Genomic DNA, 21,512 nt, shown 5'->3' on the forward strand with positions numbered 1-21,512 from the left:
TGTTGAAAACAGCCAGTTGCAATTTGTGTTTGCTTTTACATTTGCAATTTAGCCAAGGGGATAGAAAAATGCTTCCTGTCGGGAGCAAATTCACCCCTCCACTGGGCCCACACAGACTCTGCACTGTGCTTTGAAGTTCCCTGTAAAACTGGAACTGGTGCATGGCCCCCACCTGACCAGGGAGGTCATCTGGTATGTGAACTCTCAGGATGTGACTGAGGCAGGGACACGTTGCCTCCAGCATGTTTGAGGTTAACACTTTGTGCTCTTGTGCTCTGACTGCAATTTCAAGTCTCCCATCATCATTGTTGATAGCAGTAATGAGGCTACTATGGATGATGGTATCCCCCTCTGTCACAATCATGAATTGCATCCCTGATGGAAGAGGTATCTCAAGGAAATGATCCTGTATTCCAGGCTATTATCCAAGCATGCTGGAGAGGCAGGAGGTGATGGCCAAGACTGACACAAGAAGGAGCTCAGCAGTCTCAAGGGAGCTGAAATGGTGAGAAAGAAGCAGGCTAGGAAGATCAAAGGGCTTTCTGAGCCACCAGCTCATCAGCTGTGTCTTTGCTTTCTAGGATAGCGACAAACTGGGAAGGGGACTGACTCACTGGGACCTCTTTCTCAACCTCCTCTCCCATGGGGACCTTCCATCAGCTGAAGTGCACTTCCTATTTCCGCCCTGCTGAGATGAAGTCTGCTGTACCAAGTCAAACTCTACTCCCTCTGCTATATCTATTGCCAGCATGGAGCAGTGGGTGCTCCTGTGGTCTTACAGGAAAATGGGTAAATAGGATAATTTCAAGTGCACCCCCGTGCAACTGCTTTACTGGGATGAGTCACCAGGAGCAGGCTGGGAATCTCAGGAATGTCTGCCTGGCTGCAGTCCTTGTGCAGCACCATGGAAAGTCCATGCAGATATATCCACTGCTTTTGGAAATATCTGCTTGTGTGTATGTGTATGTATTGACCAAGTAAGACAGTCAGTACTTCACACAGCAGTGTTACATAAAGCTTTCTCTTAACATGACTGCAGGATGGTTGTATTTCATGCAAACAAAAAATGCTGTGGACATTGCACAAGACACTTCTGTGGAAAAACGATTCCAGGAGTGATGTAGATGGCTTTAACATGTTTTATTGGAACTGTTTCCAAAAAGACCTTCACTCTGCAGGCAGGTGCACTGCTTGCTGTGAAGACAAATGTGCAGGGTTTTGAGAATATCATGTATGTCAATAATGGAATTTTTTTCAGATACTATGGATTTTACATTTTTAAAGCATTTGATGATATGCCCATTCTGGACTGGGCACAACTGCTGACTCCTCTTGCAGTGTTGGGCATGATCCCTTTCTGATGGGAGTCAGCTCCCCTTTTCAGCTACTGTGACAGAATTGAAAATGTGTTGAACAGGAAAGCTAGAGTGGGTTTGGCATTGACTCTCTCTCCCCTTGGCACTCTTGCTAGGGTAAATTTGCAACTGAAATTCCAAATTTGGCAAGAAAAGGAGGAACCATTTTCCTGGCAACCCTCCACAGGTACTCAGGAAAGTGGAAGGGGGGTGGTAGCCACAGAACAGATGGCAGTGTGGGATGAAGGTAGGTAAAGTGGTCAAAGATGTGCAATAAATAGATTTAACAAATATGTTACACCACAACATGTGTGACACATGCATGCAGTTTTCCACGAAGAGCACAATGCCAGGGTGATACCTCACTTACACGAACGACTGGGTAATTGTGCCGTATGGACAAGCACAGCCCTTCTGTCTTCACATTACTGTATTTCCTGAGTGATCTTTTAAAGAAAGACAAAGGCAGCAAAATTGATAGCAGTCTTTGAGAAACTGGCATATGAGGAAAGCCTTAGCCATTACAGTCTAAGGTGGGAAAAAGGCTCTTTTTTGAGAAAAAAAAAGAAATGTAGATATTTGTGGATTAACAAATGTCAAATAGCATGTCTCTTTGACAAATATCTTTGTCAAAGAGACATGATAATCCACAAATATCTACACTTTTCATGATGAGGAATGGATGTTGATATAAAGTTCAATAAACTCAAGACTATGCAAAAAATACGTTACGGGAAATACTCAGGGAAAAGAAAAATCTATTGTGCTAAACACCTTTGCTATTTGTGGCCTACAGATGGCTCTCCCTGTTTTTAAACTTACTCGGATGTGACATTTTATGTGGTATGTCAGACTTTTTTTCCTTGCAGAAAATGTTTCAGGTATGGAAAAATGTGTTCCTGAGGGCATCTGCTAAGGTCCCATCCATGGAGGTTTCAGAGGTGTGCTAGATAAAGCAACCTCAGTGAATATTCAGTAGGGAAAATCCTGCTGATTAAAGGAAACAGTGCAAGATGAGCTGCCAGGTCTTTTATTATCTATGACTCCAGGACTATTGGTAGTGAAGGGAGTTCTTGCATAAAAGCCTTTACTGGCTTTATTTATGCGAAGGCTGCTTCCAGGAAGGGGGAATCCATCATGTCAGAGATGAATGCAAACACAGAGCTTTCTCTCTTGCCCTCTCTCTCCATTTGGACTGCCCTTTCATTTGACATAGAGACTGTGGTGTTCTGTGTATACTCTGCAACCTGATTTGCTTAAGACTCCCCAGAAACAAAGAGACAGTGAGGGCGGGATCACCTCAGCACAGTGACTTGACTGTTTTCTGGGAACTGCTTGCTGGGTCAGAAGAGAAAGTCAGGCAGGGATGGCCAAGTCCCATGAGACTGGGCTCCACTGATGCCCTGACAGTCAGGCAGGGAGCCAAGGAAAGGATGCTGATCCAAGTCCCTCCACCTGCAGCCAGGCACATCTTTCCCGTGACCCATTAGAGACCTCAAAGCCCTGGCAGATGAGAAGAAAGGTCACCCCCAAACCACTGTTAGAGTGATGCAGAATTGCCACCATATTCATCAGGTCAATAATACCCCAGGTGAGAAAGAGAAAACCCACACTACAAATTTAACTTCCTATCTTCCTAGAACTGCTCTCGACACTGCTTCCACGTTTTAGAAGTCTGTGGTTTGCTGTGCTGCTTTTCATAAAGCTCTGACAATTGACTAATTAAAGGATGGCAGAAGGCAGCTAAGCTCTGCTGTGAGGCTGTGAGGGCAGTTTTGCAGAGGGGTAGGCAGGGTGCATCAAAGGAGTCCAGCATCATTGCAGAGTATCTCCATATCCAGAGGCAGGTCATCATAGGAGGACAGATATTTTTGGGTAGGGTACTATGGATCCAAAATGCATGACATGCAGAAGCTCAGGAGTTTAATTATAAGATAGGGCTTGCAGGTGGTCCTTAGTGGATGATCCATCACACTAAGCACAGAAAGATTTTTTTTCCCCGTGTGTTGGATGTGGGAGTATATGTACAGGGCTGGCTAAAGAAACTGGCAAAAAGAACTTTCTTCAGACTGTGGAAAGCTCTAGTTAGCTTGATTCGTCCAGACCATGCCCCAGATCTGTCTGTGTCCCAGCAGGGAGTATCTAACATATGGTTATCAGGCATCAGCTGAGGGAGGGAAGGATTTGAGGCCATCCCTGCTACTGTCTGTATAAACAAATATGCAGCTGCCATGACAGACAAACATAAAGAAAATGTCCCAGAGGTGACAGCACAGCCAAGCAGCCCTGAGCACAGTATGCAGGCAAATCCTACAAACATGCTTTTGCCAAGGTGCTGCCACTGCCTGAGCTCAGGATGTGCCACTTCACCTCACAGATCAAATTCCAGATTGGGGTTAAGAATCAGAGAGGCGAGTCCAAAGCGCATACATCCCCCCTTACCCCACTTTTGCAATTTCAGAGCTCAGTAGCCTTGCACGTGGCAGCTCTTGAGAAGTGTTTCTTTTAGTGAAGAGACTGATTCTTCAGGCAGCTTTTGCAGGAAAGTATTAGTTTGACAATCCCTTCATGAGATGTACAGACCAGCCTCTCTAAGAGGAGTCAGGGAAAACAAGAGTTAAGGAAAGGCAGCTGCGAACCGCAGATGCTGAAGCAAGGGGCTGTGGGGAAGATCCAGGGCAATGGTGATGTGGTGTGCTGGCAGCATGATGGGTGGAGGAGCACGGATGCTCTGATGAGCAGAGCTGCAAAACGGCTTGAAGGCAAACACACAAAGCAAATAAGCCTGTCAAGCAAGACAAGGGACTGCACATTGCAGCTCTCTGAGTCTGATTCCCAAGATATTAATGATGGACTCTGTGAGCACTAAGCACGGGGTCTAGTTGAGGAAGGTAACAATTTCCCTGGCCTGTACTGGTCCCTTCCTGCAAAACCAGCAAAAGTTACACATCCTGCAGAGACAAATAGCACACAGAAAACGGAGATGCTCCAAAGGATGTAAGCCCAGCAGCTCTGAGCTGCCATGTGGGGGGTCATAGGCAGGTCTGGGAAGCAGCACAGCCCTCGAGCAGGGTCGCTGGCAGTCACACCTCCTGGCTCTGCAGGCGGGCACGGTCTGACCTTGCTGGTGAGGAGGGCTTAGGTTGCAAACACTGCTCGCCTCTGGGACCTTCAGAACCTGAGAGCCGCAGGTCTTGTCCTTTTGTGACGCAGTGCATCCAGCTTGCTGATGGGCGGCTTTCCGGCTTATCTGGGAGGAGCAGAGCCATGCCTCGGTTGCTGGTGCCAGAGGGTGCGGGATGAGGGTCACTGAGGAGCACGGACGTCCGCTGCAGCAAACCAGGTGCCTTTTGCAGCCCCTGGCATAGGACAGAGCTTCCAAGCTTCTATTTTCGGTGTTAGCTGCGGCTGGGCATTGTCCATGCGGCTGGCTAGGATGAGGCTCCTCGGGAAGGGTTAAGGCCCGCGGGCGGAGCGGCCCGGCCAGCTGGCTGCGGGCCCTGCCCGCGGGCGGCCCCGGCCCAAAGCCTCAGCGGCTCCGGGCCTGTGCTGGGCCAGAAACACTCGGCTGCAGCGAGCCCAGCCGCGGCCCCGCTGCCCCTCCAGTCCGGGGGCCGCACTGCGGGATGGTGGCCGTGTCCCCGCACGCAGCACGGATCCACAGAGCCCACCTGCCCTCTGGAGCGCCCCTCCGCCCACCGCCACTGCTCCGCCCTCCCCGGGTCTTGCCCTCTGCCGGCAACGGGACCTGGCCTTGTGGAGAAGCAGCTCTGGCTGCCTCCAGCCGCACCACAGGGGCACGAGGCCTTTCAGAATGTTTCCCTTGTAGAGGAAAATCCCACAGTACCTCCTTTGGCTCCAGATGATCCCCAAAGAGCACATTGCAGAATCCCAGATGCTTTTAGGAGAAGTGATATGTTGTAGAAAGCGTAATTTGGGGGTTTTTTGGGGTTTTTTCTTTTTTTTTGTTTGTTTGTTTGTGTGGTTTTTTTTTAATCTGTTGTGCTTTAATCCACGTGGCATGAGGCTCATGTAGAACCATGGCAAGAAGTAGATGCCCAAAGTTCTGGGCTTGTGAAGCTGTGCAGCATGCAGGAATAACCTGCATATGGATGGACATGAAAAATATTGCTGAGGATCCAAAAGGAAACAACCGCTCTGGAAATCTCAGTCCACACTACTCCACTTCCTAGTCCACCCATAGAAGGTGCTGCTCAGGGCTAGCTCTCACCTACTATTTATGTAAGGATGGCATGCTTTAAGTCCCCAAAGATGAGAGAGAGAAGCTCAGTTTAGTATCTCTGCTGACAGATAGCAATATCCAAGGAACAATGCCATTGCCCACAAGAGAGCTGTCCTCTGCCAGATGAGATATTTCAGCATGTCTTCTGGGTCCCCAGACAGGAAGGCACTGGAACATTCCTAAATCATGCCCACTAACATCCATCCTCTGTGTGGGGTGAATCCACAATTTCCTATTGCAAATACGGAGGGCAACTACACTGACACTTGTGGCAATAGCCATAAATTCACATTAAAAGCCTTCAAGTAATAGCATTGCTGTGTAAAGACAGCCTTTGAAAAGCTTGTTTCCAAAGCTTAGCAGCAGGATTAGGAGGTTGCTGGCTCTTAGCTGCAAGCTTTGCAGATGCTAGGGGCTTGCAAAGCAAAATCTGTATCACATGAAAAAGTTGATCAGGTCTGACTCTCCCCTGCCGTGAGATTACTTTTCTCACTACAAAGCACTTCTCCTCAGCAGTAAGTTCAAAGTATGTGTGGGCATGAAGATAGCGTATTGTTCACCAGCTCACTGTTCTGCTGAGCAGCCACGTCGCTTGCTCCCCGTCTCAGGTTATAAACAGTGCTGAGAAGCTCAAAATTGCTCACAGCTTAAACGACGTAATCATGATAACCTAGCCTATCTTACCCTACTGTGAGCTCTACTTTAATAATCCTGCTTAATCATTAAACCAAAATAAAAGCAAGCCAAGGAGTTTAAGGCAAGAGTCAAGCCAAGGTGTATCAGAGCACTGCTCCAAACTTGAACTGAGCAGTCACCTAGAGACAGAGGAAGCCACACAAAAGGATAGCAGTTGTTGTGCAAAGGGTCAGAAAGATGTAGCAGAAAATTTGTATCCGTTGGCAATTGTGAAGCTGTGAGCTGCTCTTGCTAGTCAAGACTCTGCAGTCGTGCCCTATTTACATCCTTCTCCCAGGAGACCATCTTGTTATCTAGCACACACACTCCATTCAAGTCCTGTTGTTGACGTAGATGGTCTGACTAAACCCTTATTCCCGATGATTACTGAGTATAACAGCAGTTGCTGGTTATTTTTCAGAATGCTTGACTCCTCTACTGAAGAGTACAAAGACAGCAAATTCCTTGGACAGACCTATTCCTTGCCCATGATGCTGCATATTGTGATATGGCAAACTAATTTTTTTCCAAGACCATTTCATACAGAAGGTGAGGTTAGATTAAAAAAAAAATAATATATATATATGGAAAAGCAGGAAAGGAGAGATACACTGCTTCTGTAACTCTGCTGGGGACACTGAGAATGGAGTTAGGCCAAGGCCTGCCCATGGATGCATCCAGGGCTTACACTGGTTCCAGGAGGATTATTCCTGTGTGCATGAGTGCATGACAGACAGAACAGATTTGGTCCTTGTTGCTTTGACTTTTCCAGGATGCTCCATTTATTTGTGCATTTTAGGAAACAGACTGGTACAGTCAGATATTCTGTACCTGAGTTCCCATTCTCCCACCCAAAACACAAATAATTTTAGGCTAAAAGCATCACCCATGGCAGAAGATGAGAGAGCCAAATCCTTTTGAAGGCAAAGGACTTACCAAAACCACAAAGGTTTCACCTCAGTAGGACTAAACAAAGAACTTCACTAGTCTGTGACAATTTGGCTGAAGAGACAATGAGTCACTTTTGTATTTTCAGACCAAAATAATTATCGGGTGGGGGGACACTCTTGCCTCAGCTTCCTTGAAAGCAGGAACAAGAGGATTGATATTGCTGAGATCATTCCAGAATTTGGGTTATGGTGCAGAAAACTGATTCACGTTCTGCAGTCTGAAATGGGGTATATTTTGTCTTCATTGTCTCACTACCACCTCTTGTAGGATTTGACTGCAGCATGGAAGCATCCTGATATAACTTTACAGTGCATCACGTTGTTGTTACTGTAGTAACTTATTACTTGGACATCTTGTGTTATCTTTATTGCTGCAGTACCTGGTACAAATGTACCACTGTTTGTCCACACACACTGTTATTACTGCCTTATTCCCCAAACTAATTTACTGCAGCATCCTGTTGTGTCTTATTGCTGCATTATCAAAATGCTACTTTACTGCAGTGGCCTGTGTTACCTTATTGCTACATTTATTCTGGTATTATTATGTCAGCTTACTGCCACTTTTTATGGCTGCCCTGCTACCACTTTATTACAGTACTCTATGGGATCTTAGTGCTGAGTTATACTGAGAGTACATTAATCCATTTGCTTCAGCCTAACTCTGTCTGCACTGGCTTGCTGAACCTTTCCGAGTGCTCGTCCTGCTGCTGTTTTGCTACAATAGCCACAAATGCTCTGGATACTCTGTTATCCAAATAACAGTGCACAGCCATATTTCACAGCCATAGCCCTGTAAGTATGGGAAGTTTTGTAGCTAGCTTGCACAGCTTGGACATGTAAAAGCTTTCCAGACTGTCTTTCCTTGAATTGATGCCATTTAGAACAGAAACAGAGGTGGAAAGCTGATTTCCTAACTCATCTTCAGCATGATGAGGTAGTTGGAAGACACTGGACACTTACAAAGCAGCAGATTACTGCTTGCAATGCTCAATGGGTGTACAAAAGTAGCATCACTTGGAATAAGCAAGGTCATTAAAAAGCAATAATTCAAGGATGTGGTTCATGTGGAAGTAGTTACATGTTAATATCACCATATGTGAAGTAAAAGACATGTAAAGAACAGTTGATATGTATTCCCAGGAGGAGGCCTTGTCTACTCTCATGTTTGTTTTGGAGAAATTTAGTCAGGAAATGAGGAGCAGAGCATTCTTCCCTCCAGAGGATATGCAGCTCTGTCCGCTCAGCTAGCCATTGCTGAGCAGATTAGTTTGCACGAGTGTGCATTTAAATGGCAAGCTGTTCAGCATCCAGGCCCCCTGATGCAGGCCCATATGCATACTCTCCATCTCTGTAAGAATTCCCTCCATACGCTCAACTGTTCAAACACGGAATATTCCCCACAGGCAAAATACTGTGGCAGCCAGCATGACTGTCCTGCAGGAATGAAGCTGAAAGACAAAGCACAGTGCGTTGCTCACAGGGCAGCAGCACATCCCCCAGTTAAAGTCTGACATTTCTGCTGCCTGCACTGACCATAACCCAAATTCCACCCTTCCTATCACCCACCAGCATTCTCTAGTCCTTTTCACATCTGCCCCCATGCTGTAGGACCTGAGGAGTACCTCTGTGGAGCTGCCCCATTCTTCCCCCAGGAGACCTCACCAGTATCAGGAACTCACTGCAAAGCAGAGACCCACATGTACCAATTACCATCCCTGCTCCTTGCTACACACCAGTTTCATGTTTTATATTGCAATGTACAATTTATATTGTACGTCTTGCTCAGGAATGCTCTGCAGACCAGTTTGAGAGTTCACAAGACAGAGCTCCCATGGGAAATGCCTTGTGGCTGGGCAGCACTGGCAGTAGAGTAGCTTGGAGTGTGAGCAGCTGTTGGTTTGCAGAACTCCAGTGATGCACGGCACTGGTGGGTTTGACAGAGATAAAAACACCATCTACAAGGCTCTGAGAAGAGATGACCTCTGCATTTTTGTAGGGATGACCAAGGGGACACATATGCATATGCCTGAATGGATGTGAACCTATTACAGAAAGACCTGCTTGGCTGGGTGGGCAATAGAGGACAAGACAAATGAGTCCTGCAAGGACAGCTAAGGGAGAATTTGGAGGGGACCAAATGTCCTCTTCAGAGTCAGGGGAACAACAGGAATGTCAGGGACATTCATGGCACTTCTGCAGTACTGGAACTCTCTTGTGTGTCATGTATGTGTAGGATGAATTTGGTCTGAAGGCCTCAGACAGCAGGCTGTTTATAGGGTATAGGCATGTGTAAAGAACAAACATCCTACTCAGTAGTCTATTGTACATTCATGCAGGTGTATGGACCTTAGGTATAATTGATATTAGGACTTTTCTGCAGGAAATAAAAGAGATATCAGATTGAGAACTGTCACGGGCAAAGAGGAAGGTACTTTTTCTGACAGAAACTATGCTGGCATGTTTTTGTGCATACATAGGCCTTAGATATTAGAATAATACTTGCCTCAGAAGTGAAAGTTGTCGATAGCCAGCTGTCTACTTAGCTAGATGGTTTTGCCTAGGTAGGAATGCAGACTTGTAGCCATATAGCAGTTTCTAGCACCTGTACAAAAAGCCAATTTGCCTTGGCATGAGTGAAGAAGACCAAGAAATGTCTAGTTTAATGTATGCTTCAGAACTGAACTGCTTACAAAATATCGGAGATTTTGTGGTACTAAGTCAGCTGGATCTTGAAGTTCTTTTTATATATAGATAGTATATTGTATGTGAATGCAGGCCATTTTCCTATCTGCAACTAGTATAAGTGGATTTCTTAATAAAGTCACTTCAGTCCTGTCATCATCCTAACCTTCATACCTCCAACAGCTTGAAACAAGCTACTGTGTCATCTTTTGCTGTTGCATTCATGGGCTGCAGGTCAGATGAGTTTTAGTGGAAGCTCATTTCCTCCAATGGTACAATTTCACTCTGGGAATGATGCTTCTCAGCAGGGTCAGTTATCTGAGCATCATATCACAGCTGGGTGTGCTGCTGTTTAGGGAGGGTCACCTGGCCCTGCCCATTCATGCCCTGCTTCTGCTGGTCCCATCTCTATCAGTTCCCTCCTCTCTGTAGGCTGAATTTTGACACCTGCCCACATCAGAGTTGCCTTTCTCTGGACACATGTGAGTGGATTTTGGCCCTCTCTGATTCGAGAGCTGGAGTCCAGTTTGGTTTGCTTGGAGAAAAGCTTGAACATCCATCATTGATTAGGTATTGAAAATCTTAAATAAATAGAAAATTAAATAAAATATAAACCAACTCACTTTAAAATACTCTGTGTGTGTGTGTGTGTGTGCGTGCGTGTGTGCACGCATGTGCTTGTGCGTGCATTGCACATCTCAAACATGACTTTTTGAGCATCAGGCAGAGTCTGATCACTTTTGCACTATGCAGACATGCAGAACAATTCCACCAACGTCAGAGAATCTGCACCAGGATCAGAGTCTGACTCAAGGGGGCAGATCCTCAGGTGATGAAAACTACTCCTGCTCTCCTGACTTCAGCTGAGGATCTGGCCATCATCTCTGAACATGCTACATGCTATTGGAAGGACAATGAGTGATGAACTTAAATAGTGCTTTTTTTTTTTTTTTTCATTGGTTTAAAGGAGGAGAAACATAGGAAAGAAAAACAAAGTTAAAGTCAGTGAATCTGCAGGCAAAATGCATTTGGGATTTTGTGAGAAGGAGAAGCAGCTTCCAGGAGATATTTTATTGGATCCAGACGGCCACATGAAAGGGAGTAAGTGAGATTGCGGCGCCATCTTATTACAGTCATGTTTGTGCCAGGGAGAAAAGAGACGTGGAAAAACACTGATCTCTTTCAGCTCTTCTTTCTCCAAGCTGTGGTTGGGTCTGTTTCTTTAAAGAACGAGACAGCAAGGCCTTGCCTTGCCGACTTCCTGTGTATGGTGAAGTGTGCTCCTCCAAACCTCAGTTGGAAACAAAGTACCTGCACAGAGCTCAGGGTCCTTAAGGAGCTGTGCAGACAGGGAAGTGTTGGTGTAAACTGTGAAGAGAGGTGCTCCACTGGTGTGTGACTCTCTGTGTCCACTTGCTCAGGCTGTCTTCCCTGCAGGGACCTGCTCTCCCTGAAATGCCCCGTCCCCGGCAGTGGTCCCAGCTGTCTCTTCCACGGGGCGGTCGGCTGGAGCTGTCAGGAGGACTGCATCAGGCCCGTGAGGCGCTTGCTTGCCAGAGACTTTCCCTGAAGGGAAGGACAGACAGAAGAGATCCAGAGGTGTAAGTGATGTTGTGGAATGATTTTTCTGGGAGTGAGGGGCAGGGACTTTCCCCCAGAGAGGAGCACTCTGTGTGTCAGGCTCTCCTGACAAGGAAGGCAGGTGGGGTGAGCCTGCCTCTAGAATTTCATGTGCCTGCAGTTTTGCCCCAGGAAAGTGGTTTGGCAAGGAGGAGTTGTGCCTAATGATGTCCAGTGGCTATCACTCAAGGCTGTGCCTGGGACCCTGTCTTGTGAAGGTATTTCCTTTCTCCAGTTTCATGGGAACTGATAAAAGCAAAGCTCTGTCCTACACTCACTGTGACTCATTCTGCCCAATGCTGCCTTGCTGGTGCAGAGTCCTACCCAGCTTGGCTCCTGTGAAAACTGTGACATCCCTCCCACTGTCTAAGAATCAGTATTAGCTGCACAGCATCCACCAGGAGCAGGTCTAGGAAAAAAGTAATTTCAGAAACAGCTTAGCTTGTTGCTGCCCTGCTGTCACTCACCTTGACACACTTTTTGGTCACTTGCCTCCTGGGTTGGTGCCTCTTCACTTCTGCTTTGCCTCCCTGTGCTCTCCTCCAAGCCAACAGTGCAAGAGTGTGGCTGTGGCAGGGCGTGTGCTCGTGCCCTGTTGTCATCCACATGAGCTTTCCCACATGTGCTGTCATCCACAGTTTCCCACTAACTGGCAGGACCAAGGACTAGGAAGAAGGAAGGTCACCTGCACATCTGAACCCCTTCCATAAATTAGACCATGCAGCACCTGCTTTCAGGAGCAAAGGACCTACAGGACCTATTGCAAGACCTACAGCCATTGTTCTCCATTTGCAGACAGGGTATATCCACATAGGGAATACTGATGGCTTTGCAATTACTGATATAACAGTGAAAAACTATCTCAGGTATTGCACCAGTTGCTGTATTTCTTTGGTGAGCTTTCCTCTTGAAAAACGATGTTTTTCTTAAAGGGAAAAAATAGTCTTGCTTGAAATAAACATTCAGGGAATACCAGAGAGCTGTAGAATACCTAGCAGCTCTTAAACAACCTCCTCTTCATTACTATATTTAGCCAAGATTTCCTTTGCAATAGGAAGTCTTACTGATTGCTGTTTCAAAGAAAGAGCCACAAAAAGAGCAAGAGAAATGGATTATTCAGTAAAAATAAGTAAGCGCAAAATGTAGAAAAATTTGCAATGTAAAAATTAGCAGGCTATTTGAAATAAATATTTTTAAACAAGTTAACACTCTAGGAGAAAGAAACACTTCCCATCTCCCTTTGATTTCTAATTTCTTTCCATGTAGGGCTGTTCCAGGAGGATGTAGCTGCTCCCTACAGAAGCGGCATTTCATTACTGAGATGTGTGACTTTCACCAAGTAATTTGTTCAGCTGCACAAGCATGCATGGCCTAATGTGTCCATGTTCTGTATACCAGCAGCTGGCTGCGGGAAACACTGTCATCACGCCGATTGTCCTGCCTAGGAGGAGAGGCCCACAGTCATTGCTCTGTGCCTCACACACAGGGCTCAGCATGGGAATGGCCAGCTCCATCCAAGGGCTCTGCAGACACACCATTCAAGATACACATTCGGTGGTTTGGTTTTTTTTGTTTGCTTGTTTTTTTTTTCACTATAAATCAAATTTTGGTGGATTATTATTTTTAAACACACTGCCGTAAAGCTTGGCCCAGCACTACCCCAGGGGGTGGCCAAGTCTTCTGCAGGGCGACGTGGCTTGGGGCGGCTAAGCCCAGGGCTGTCATTTTGCTGCTGTTGAGGAATACCAGAGAGTGCTAAGAAATTATCAGTCCCTGAATCCTATTTATAGGAAAAGAAGGTAAAGATATGGATGCTAATTTCTGGAAGAATAACATGGGTAAGTTTAGCAAAAAAAAAAAAAAAAAAAAAAAAAAAAAAAAAAAAAAAAAAGATAAGTTAGTTTCCACTAATATTTGGGTACTTCCTTAAGGGAAAAAAGGTAACAAATAAGCCTTGGTTTATATAATGCCTATTCAGCCAGACTCTAACTAATCTGCGACAGGCAGCTCCTCTTGTTATCTTCTCACAGGCAGGTGGCTTGGGGCTACGCCAGCTCCCTGCGTCAGGTTCCAGCAAGGCTGAGGAGCAAACACTGCTCCACGTACCGCCCCCATGTCAACATTCCTGTGTTCAAAGAAGAAAGGGGAAACGCCGGTAGTGGGCCAGGCTGGGGAGAGGGGACAGCTGCCCTGGAGAAGGTGGTGGGTTGGAAACCAAGCCAATGGCCGTGGTTTGCACAGGGCAAAACTTCGCTCATGGGTTTCCCAGTGGAAACTGCTTCTCGTTGCAGGGAAAAGCAGTGGACTCCATCTGCAGCTCCCCCGTCTCATGGGAAAGGCGTTACCCTGGGAACTGCAGCAAACTTCCCGCCTGCAGGCTGGGATGAGTCCCCAGTGCAAAGCCCGTCTGTCTGGGAGGATGACTGTGCCAGGGAATGGCCTCACGCGCAGGGACATGCAAACAGATGGGTGCAAGAAACTCTGTTTTAAGACAGCAAGAAGCAGGCAGCAATGTTGTCTGCTCGGCTGTTGTGTTCACCTCTGTGCTAGGACAGATGGCAAAAGGATCCCTGAAATTGTGTAGAGGGATTAATGCTGTGACATTTTTGACTACAAGCTAAAGCGTTGTAATGTTCAGCCCCCAGCTAGAGGCATACTGATGTAGGGGATTTTGTTTCAACCCCATGCAGGGCCAAGTGTCAGCCTCACATCACGGGCCTGAGTGATATGGGTATCTACAGGCTGGAGTTGGGTGGAATGCAGGTGTTTGGTTTAGGATTCTCTCATCTTAGACATCCTCATTAAAATAAAAATAAAAGAGGATCAGGAAAAACCTGCATTTTATTAGGAAAGCTGGTATCTCTTTCCTATTACTAAAATGAACAAGATGGGAGTAAAACATTGTATAACAGGTGGAAAAGCTGGATGGGATCTGCAATCCACCTGCTGATATAAATCAACATGACTCAGTTGTTTTCAGAGAAGTGCTGCTGATTTACACCAGTTGAGGGGCTGGCCTGTGGGTCTCTCAGGTTTAGCCCTGCAGGGCTTCTAAGGCACAAAGTCCAGCAGGAGACACAAAAGGTTTGCATCAGCTGACTGAGAAAAGCCTAAATGCAGTACATAGGATGGCTCCTTTGGAATGGGGCAGTGGCTCATGCAGCAGGCAGCCAGCACCCTCCCCAGGACCCCCAGCCAGCCCATCCAAACCCACCTGCCCCTGCTTGCCAAGAGGGTGTCCGTGGCCAAAGAGTCCAGGATGGTGACAGCATGCTTTAGTGTCATTGCTTAGTGTTTGGAAAAGAGGCATCTGGGTAACCAGGAGAGGGTGGCCTGTGTCCATCCACCTTGAGACAGCAGAGGTGAGATGCACCCCTGTATTCTTTGTGATCCCACAACCCTTCACTGAGGCTGATATGGTGTGAGTGCCTGAGTCAGTCTGGCGAAAGGCTGCTCTGAGAAGCTGGAGGTGGCTGAAATAGTTCTTAATTGGGTACAACACATGCCAAGAAAGTTCAGGTCCAGGAGGGCATGTTGGGTCTCATCTACCACATGGAATAGATGGAATTTCCTTGGGGATATATCTTACAAAGCAAGGATGTTTCAGAGTATTATGATGTGAAAGTTTGGCACAAACAACACCTAATTTCTTTAAAAAGGTTCAACTAAGATAAATTATGTTTTCATTCCATCCATCTTTGTTTAGCATGAAACCAGTGGCTGTCTCCACATTTCTACCTTTCCTTTCCTCACTGAAAGAGAATGTCAACAACAACTGCTGTATTTCCAGGAGAAATTTCATCTAAGCTGTGCTGGCAGGGGATTTGGAAAGCGTACCATCTCAAGTTCAGCACACTTCAGTGCTTCTTTTACTGTGCCACACGTATATGCTGAATAACTTAAGATTAGAGTGGATGTAAGGAGTAAACTTTTTACATGGGGTCTAAAGTCTATAAAGAAATCTCCAGTACTCCAGTCCCAGTCTAAAGTCTATAAAGAAATCTCCAGTACTCCAGTCCCAAAATATTTGTCATGGAACTACTAATTAGGGTTACAACAATTAAAAGCCCAGACTGTTGTCACTCGAACAGCATAGCACAAGCGGTAGGGCATATGTTGTATGGCATATGTTGTGTGTCATCTTGAATGAAGGAAGTCTTCCTTTTCTCTCACTTCCTGCAAGCAATTGAGCTGTTCCACAGTTTACAGGCAAGAATGACATCGAGCTTCACTGCATCTGGTAAAGGTAATGTCCAGTTCTCTCTATGCTGCTGAATGAATCAGTTTTGGTTTTTGTGGTTTTTTTCCCTCCTGAACACCCCCATGACAGGAGACATTTCTTGAAGGCAGTGTAAAATATGGAGTAACCTAAGGAAAACATCAGGGAGTTCTTAACTGCCCCCTAAAATATGACTTCCAGGTATGTGGCCACCCTAACTGCTTGGCTACATATGTGGCAGAGGATTGGGCATCAGGGTTCACTGAGGCCCAGTGATATAAAGATTAACCTGTATGTCACAGGAAATGGTTAGCATCTTTAGTGGCTGAGCCTTTGCTGAGCAGCTACTAAGCTAGTGTAAAATGCATTCAGCAATTATTTTAATGAAACAAAATTCAGCAATTTAACACAGGCAAGAAACCAAGAGGGAAAAAAGGGTGTCTGGATTTGATGCAAAAAAAGGGACAGCGCTCCTTTCAAACCTCCTGTATGAGCCACCAAAGTTTCCATCTTGCTCCTTGCTTTTATCTGCCAAATCCAGAACTTTGCACAGTATGGAGAGAAGCAAAGAGTGGGAACTATCTTTAAAAAATATTTTAAAATGGAAAGTTTAGTTCTGTCCAATACCCTTGGTTTCACACAATGTTGATGTGCTGGGCCCAGCAGAGCACAGTTCAGCATGCAGACATTCCCCACCCCAGCATGCACAAGCCAGAGCTGCCATGCATGTCGTCCACAACTTACCTGAACACCCAGGCAGGATTTATCCCATAAGGAGCTTTGTGGCTGCAACAGTAGGACAGAGGAGGGATGGCAGCACAGGCTCCCATTTGCCATGTCAATACAGACCAAAGTGCTTTCAACACTGACTGTTCACCTCCATAATTTCCACCCACCAGCTTGGGGCTTTGTTTGCTACAGCTGGCCCCACTTCTTGCTTTCTACCCCTCATTTGTACTTGGGGCTGTCTTTTTCCCAGTCTGCTGCCCAATTGCTCCAGCCAGAAACGTCACCTTCCTGGAAGAGAAGTCATCTCCTGGGGAGCACTGTTGTCCCATCCCCCTTTGCTGAGAATTGGGGCTGGTCTGCATCTCCAGTGGAGGTGAGATAATTCTCCTTCCATCAGCTTGAATCTGAGGTTTTTCACACCATCACAAGCACTGCTCAGTTTTCCTGTCTTTTAGCTAACATACTACAAGATGGCAGTGGACAGAAAACGTCTTGCAACCAAATTTTACTTCTGAAGAGATTTCCATGGCCCTAGCACTGCCAGCACCGTTTGGTTTTCAATGTTATATTACAATGCAGATCTTGGGGAAGCTTTATTTTTGTGCCATTTAAAAATATTCTTTTTTATTAGATTTTTTCATTAAGATATACACTGTCAGGATAAATGTAACATATATTAATGAAGTTAAATAAGAAACTGAATTAAAAACATAAACAATACTGGAAAATAACTTAGTTCAACAACAAACACAGACACATAAACTATGAACATAAGTAACACAAACTAACACACAAGATCTGGTGGACAATACCACAAATAACATACTGACACAAACTGAAAACAGGAGCTGCAAAATGGCTGTAGAGGGTAAGGTGGGGCAAGATGCTCCCAGCATGCAGAATGCTCACCTGTTCTTGCCAGCACAGTCTCATGAATCACCTGCAAATTCCTGAAGTGGGCCCCACTCCTCTTCTAAGGCTTGACTGACAAGTCACCTGAGCTTCTTGCCATTCCTGCCCATCACAGTGAAGCTCAACACCATGGGTTAAGTTCCAATATTTAATATTGCTTTTTTGCTCTTCTAGTTCATATTTCTTATGGGAACAATTCAGAGCTTCAGTCCAATTAAATCCAGTATAATCTATTCCCATTTTAAGTTGTAAGGATTTCTTACACTTCCTAAATGAGGCACTGCACTTTGCTTGGAGAAATACCAGTACACCACTGCATATGGCACAAACCAGGATCTGTGTATTCACCCACTCCTGGCACAGCTTCATAACAGCTGCAGCCCTCCTCCAGCCCTCCTCCCATCCCACCAGCACCACAAGATCCTCTTTTTTTGTGGTGTAGTCTGGGCTCCTTGTAGCTGAGAGTGAACAAATTCTGGCGTTAGTAGAAGATGTCTATGGACTGCAAATTCAGGATGTGTTCCTTCCCTTTGGGAAAAACCCGGGAAGACAGAGGAGCAGATGGATCACTGCAGCCAGTATACAATGGTGTAGCATTCAAGCCACCTCAGAAATGCCCTAACAATGTTGCTGGTCTGGCTCTTGGGCAGGGTGTGATTTTGTGCAAAGGACTCAGCTTGTTTGACAGCCTTCAGCACAAATGGAAACCAGATATGTAAATGTCTTGTACAGAGAAAAATGGATGCACCACTGAAATATCAAATCTCCGGAGTATCAAAACAAATTTGGCTGAAATCACAGCAGGGGCCAAGCACACCCTCCCTCCCAAACACCTAAGGTCATGGTTTAGTATCGGCAGCTAGACCTGTCTGTGTTAGAAGGTACCAGCTTTTATCTTCCAGGGCTTGTGTGTGGCTCAAATAAAATACATCAAATTAATAGTGGGTGTGTTTGAACTCTGTATAGTGCCTTTCATCAAGAAGGGTCCCTAAGCACTTTCACAAAGAGTATGCACAAAGATCACTCACCCACTGTGCCCTCACAGGGCCAAAAGGAAGCTGCCATCCTGTGCCAGCAGCACTACACAGCAGTGCTTTCAGGAAGCGAAGGGTAACTCATCAACTAGAAACAATGAATACTTACCCCATAAAGGAGCCCTTGTGCATAGAGCAGACTGTGCAGCATGCAGGTTACAACTTACCCCTACCAAACCGGATAAGGTACCACGATGATACCAGGAACAGATGAGGTGCATTCCCGCCTGCAGTGGCGAGTCAGTGCATGCTCCGTGCAGGCCATGCATCCGGCCCTCTGCAGCCCCAGCTGCGGACACTGGCTGGCTGTCACACCAAGGGAACAATCACACCGCAGGCTGCAAACATGGGCTGCAGCCTCTTTTGATGCTTCCCATCACCTAAGTAATGCAAGTTCCTTTTCTCAGTACAAGCCAGTGTAATCACTGGAGTAGTGAAGTGAGCACATTTTCTTTTCAAGTAAAATACCCTCCAAAGATAAAAATAACCCTTTTCCCAGATGTCTTTTCTTGATGCCAAATCTAAAAAACTTTGAAATCCATTCCTGTATCCCTTCCCTTCTTGCTGTCTGTTCTGATAGCCACTTCACCCGTGTTTTAGTGTATCATCTTTTTATACTTTCCACTTTTTCAACCACTATTCTCTACCAATAATGGCTTAAACCTTTGTAATTATTGCCAGTTGTGAATACTTTCCATGTTCTCAAATGCTGTGATCTATTTATGCAAGCTGGTAAAACTGGGAAAGCGAAAAAGTGGGAAAGGTGGTAAATATATGACAGCTTTATGGGATTATCAAGGAACCAGTTAAAAAGATGACATCGGGCAGCAAGCCTTACACCTTCTTCACTGCTTTCATGGTTACTATTTATAATACATCACAGTGACACAGCTGTGCAAAACATCACACAGTTCACCTGAGAAAGATAAGATTCCATCAACACATTTCAAATGTCTGACACCACACTCATGAATTAAGAATAGGACTGAGTTTGACTTGGACTCTGGTCCAACAGTACACAAAACAAGAAGACATAAAAAACCAACATGAGTAACAGTGGCCAAGGGATAAAGCTCAGGGTCAGGAAGATGGGGAAGCAGCAGCAGGAAAAAACAAAAGTGACAACATGGAGCTGGGAGACAGCTGAGAAAATCGAGGAAGGGACAGCCAGGCAATCAGGGTAGAAACTAAAGCTTTCATAGGTATATAATGCAAGAGAGCAGATACACATAGAACTGAAATTAAACATGCAACTGTAGATTTCTCTGGGAACTGAACTGGGATGTATTTACATCCTGAGACACAAATTGTTCAATATAAAATTACCAAAAGATACCAGAAAACTAAAGCAAAGGAAATGCTACCATGATAATGTCAGTTTGCATCACCGCAAGGAGGAGGAGGGTATTTTAGGCTCCAGACAGAAGGCATCTTGGGCACTTAGCATGATAAATACATTGAATACAAGACCTCTGGTCATTCTGGTTTCTGGAAAAGTTATCCTTGCATGAGAAACGCAGGTGGAGCACTGGCTCCAAGGATGTCATGTGGGACTTTGCCTACAATGCTTCTGGTGAGAATACAAAACCACAAGACTGGTGCTGCTAACACAAGGATGACAATAGCTCCTGCTTCCCAGCTTCTCCTTCTGCCTGTGCTATGGCTAATGAAGCTGGGCCAGTCTGTCAATTCAGTTGTTAACCTGTGTCTGGGAACTGAGACAATCTTCAGTCTTCATTGGCATGCTATACAAAATGTTCCATCCAAAATGTCCAGGTTTCTTTGAAGAAGGGTCATTTGAAAACTTTCATTCTTACATCCTTAATCTACACTCTACTTCCCACACAGCTTGAACACAGACCATCTCACCCTTCACCTTATTTTCTTTCAACACTGCCTTGAATTTACACAAGAGATTCTTTGCTTTCTTCAGGTGAAGACCTTTTCCAGTCCAGGAATATAATGTGTAACAGTGTCCCACATCTGTCAGTTCAGCCAGAATCTGTAAAAATTCTGCCTAAAGAATAGATCGCTGCTCTGGTCACTCTCTTGTCCTTTAGAGCACTGAGACTGAGAACTCTTATCCTCTCAGAAGTGGTAGATGTGGGTGTGCCTTTTGTTCTTAAAGAAATATCAGATGGGAATAAAATCCACAGGTCTTACCAGTGAGTCACCATCTGGACACTGAGTCAGAAATTTTAATACCTGTTTTCTTCCAGGGAAAATTCCTTCCCTGGAATATAGCCATTTTAGGAAAGTTTGAATTCAAGTTTGGGTATCATGACCCAGGCTTATCTAAGTTACCTGCTGAGGCTGGTATCCATAGGTTTAAGCCCTGTTATTGCTGAAGCACCCATTGCTGTTTTTAGAAATAATGCTCAAGATACAAAAAAGGACCCCCCTCCTATTTCCTCCTTTATTAAATGCAAATGGCTACCAGTGCAAGTTAGGCAGAGACTTGGTGGCTTCCTTTGTGAGGCAAAAAGCAGCAGTAGTTCCCCTAAATGTACTCATTAAAATACATTTTCTTTCAACACTTGGCCCTGAAGGATCATCTCAGCTTATGAGAACTAAGCTTCTGTCTATCTGATTATTAAATAATTTCTAAACAGACGGGAAACTACAGTGGTTTAAACAGCTAGGCTGAGACTGCAGGGCTAAAAATAGTATAGCAGGCTCCTTTTAATTAGTAAGATGATGAAATATGACAGAAGAGAGAGATGTAGATATATGGATTTGTGTGTATGTGTGTCTTTAAAATTAAGTTATTACCTCAATACTAGATATTATTTATAACATATATGATACATGGTGTCTGATTTTTATGATGCCATTTATCTTTACTTGGGAGAGAAGACAGGCTAACTCTGCTTTCATAATGTCAATCCTTGTTGTACTCAAAAGGAAAATTGCAATAAGATAAACCTGCCACCATGCACAGTGCCATCCTTTTTTAAATGAGGAGGATTAGTAAGTGCTCCAAAGCAATAGACCATCAGCTCTGCAACTCCATGATACCGACGGTTCCCTGGAGAGCATGGAAGAGCCAGCCTAGCTTTATACCTTTATTCCAGAGCATGGGAGCCTGGC

At 45.3% G+C, this 21,512-nt stretch overlaps 2 protein-coding genes across 2 annotated transcripts in view; one reads left to right on the forward strand and one right to left on the reverse strand.

Moving 5' to 3' along the window:
- DPF3 (double PHD fingers 3) overlaps window positions 1–883 on the forward strand; it is a 186,463-nt gene extending 185,580 nt beyond the window's left edge. Inside the window, exon 13 of the transcript XR_009280056.1 lies at window positions 582–883. The gene's annotated coding sequence lies outside the window, so the exon portion shown is untranslated. The remainder of the gene's footprint in view (window positions 1–581) is intronic.
- Window positions 884–6,717: 5,834 nt separating this feature from the next.
- Window positions 6,718–21,512, reverse strand: part of RGS6 (regulator of G protein signaling 6) — a 263,848-nt gene continuing 249,053 nt past the window's right edge. Inside the window, exon 17 of the mRNA XM_058860035.1 lies at window positions 6,718–11,474. Within this exon, the coding sequence (XP_058716018.1) occupies window positions 11,424–11,474 (51 nt within the window). The 3' untranslated portion in view covers window positions 6,718–11,423. The remainder of the gene's footprint in view (window positions 11,475–21,512) is intronic.

The sequence above is a fragment of the Poecile atricapillus genome, chromosome 1 (assembly GCF_030490865.1).
Source record: "Poecile atricapillus isolate bPoeAtr1 chromosome 1, bPoeAtr1.hap1, whole genome shotgun sequence".
In the NCBI taxonomy this organism is placed as follows: Eukaryota; Metazoa; Chordata; class Aves; order Passeriformes; family Paridae; genus Poecile; species Poecile atricapillus.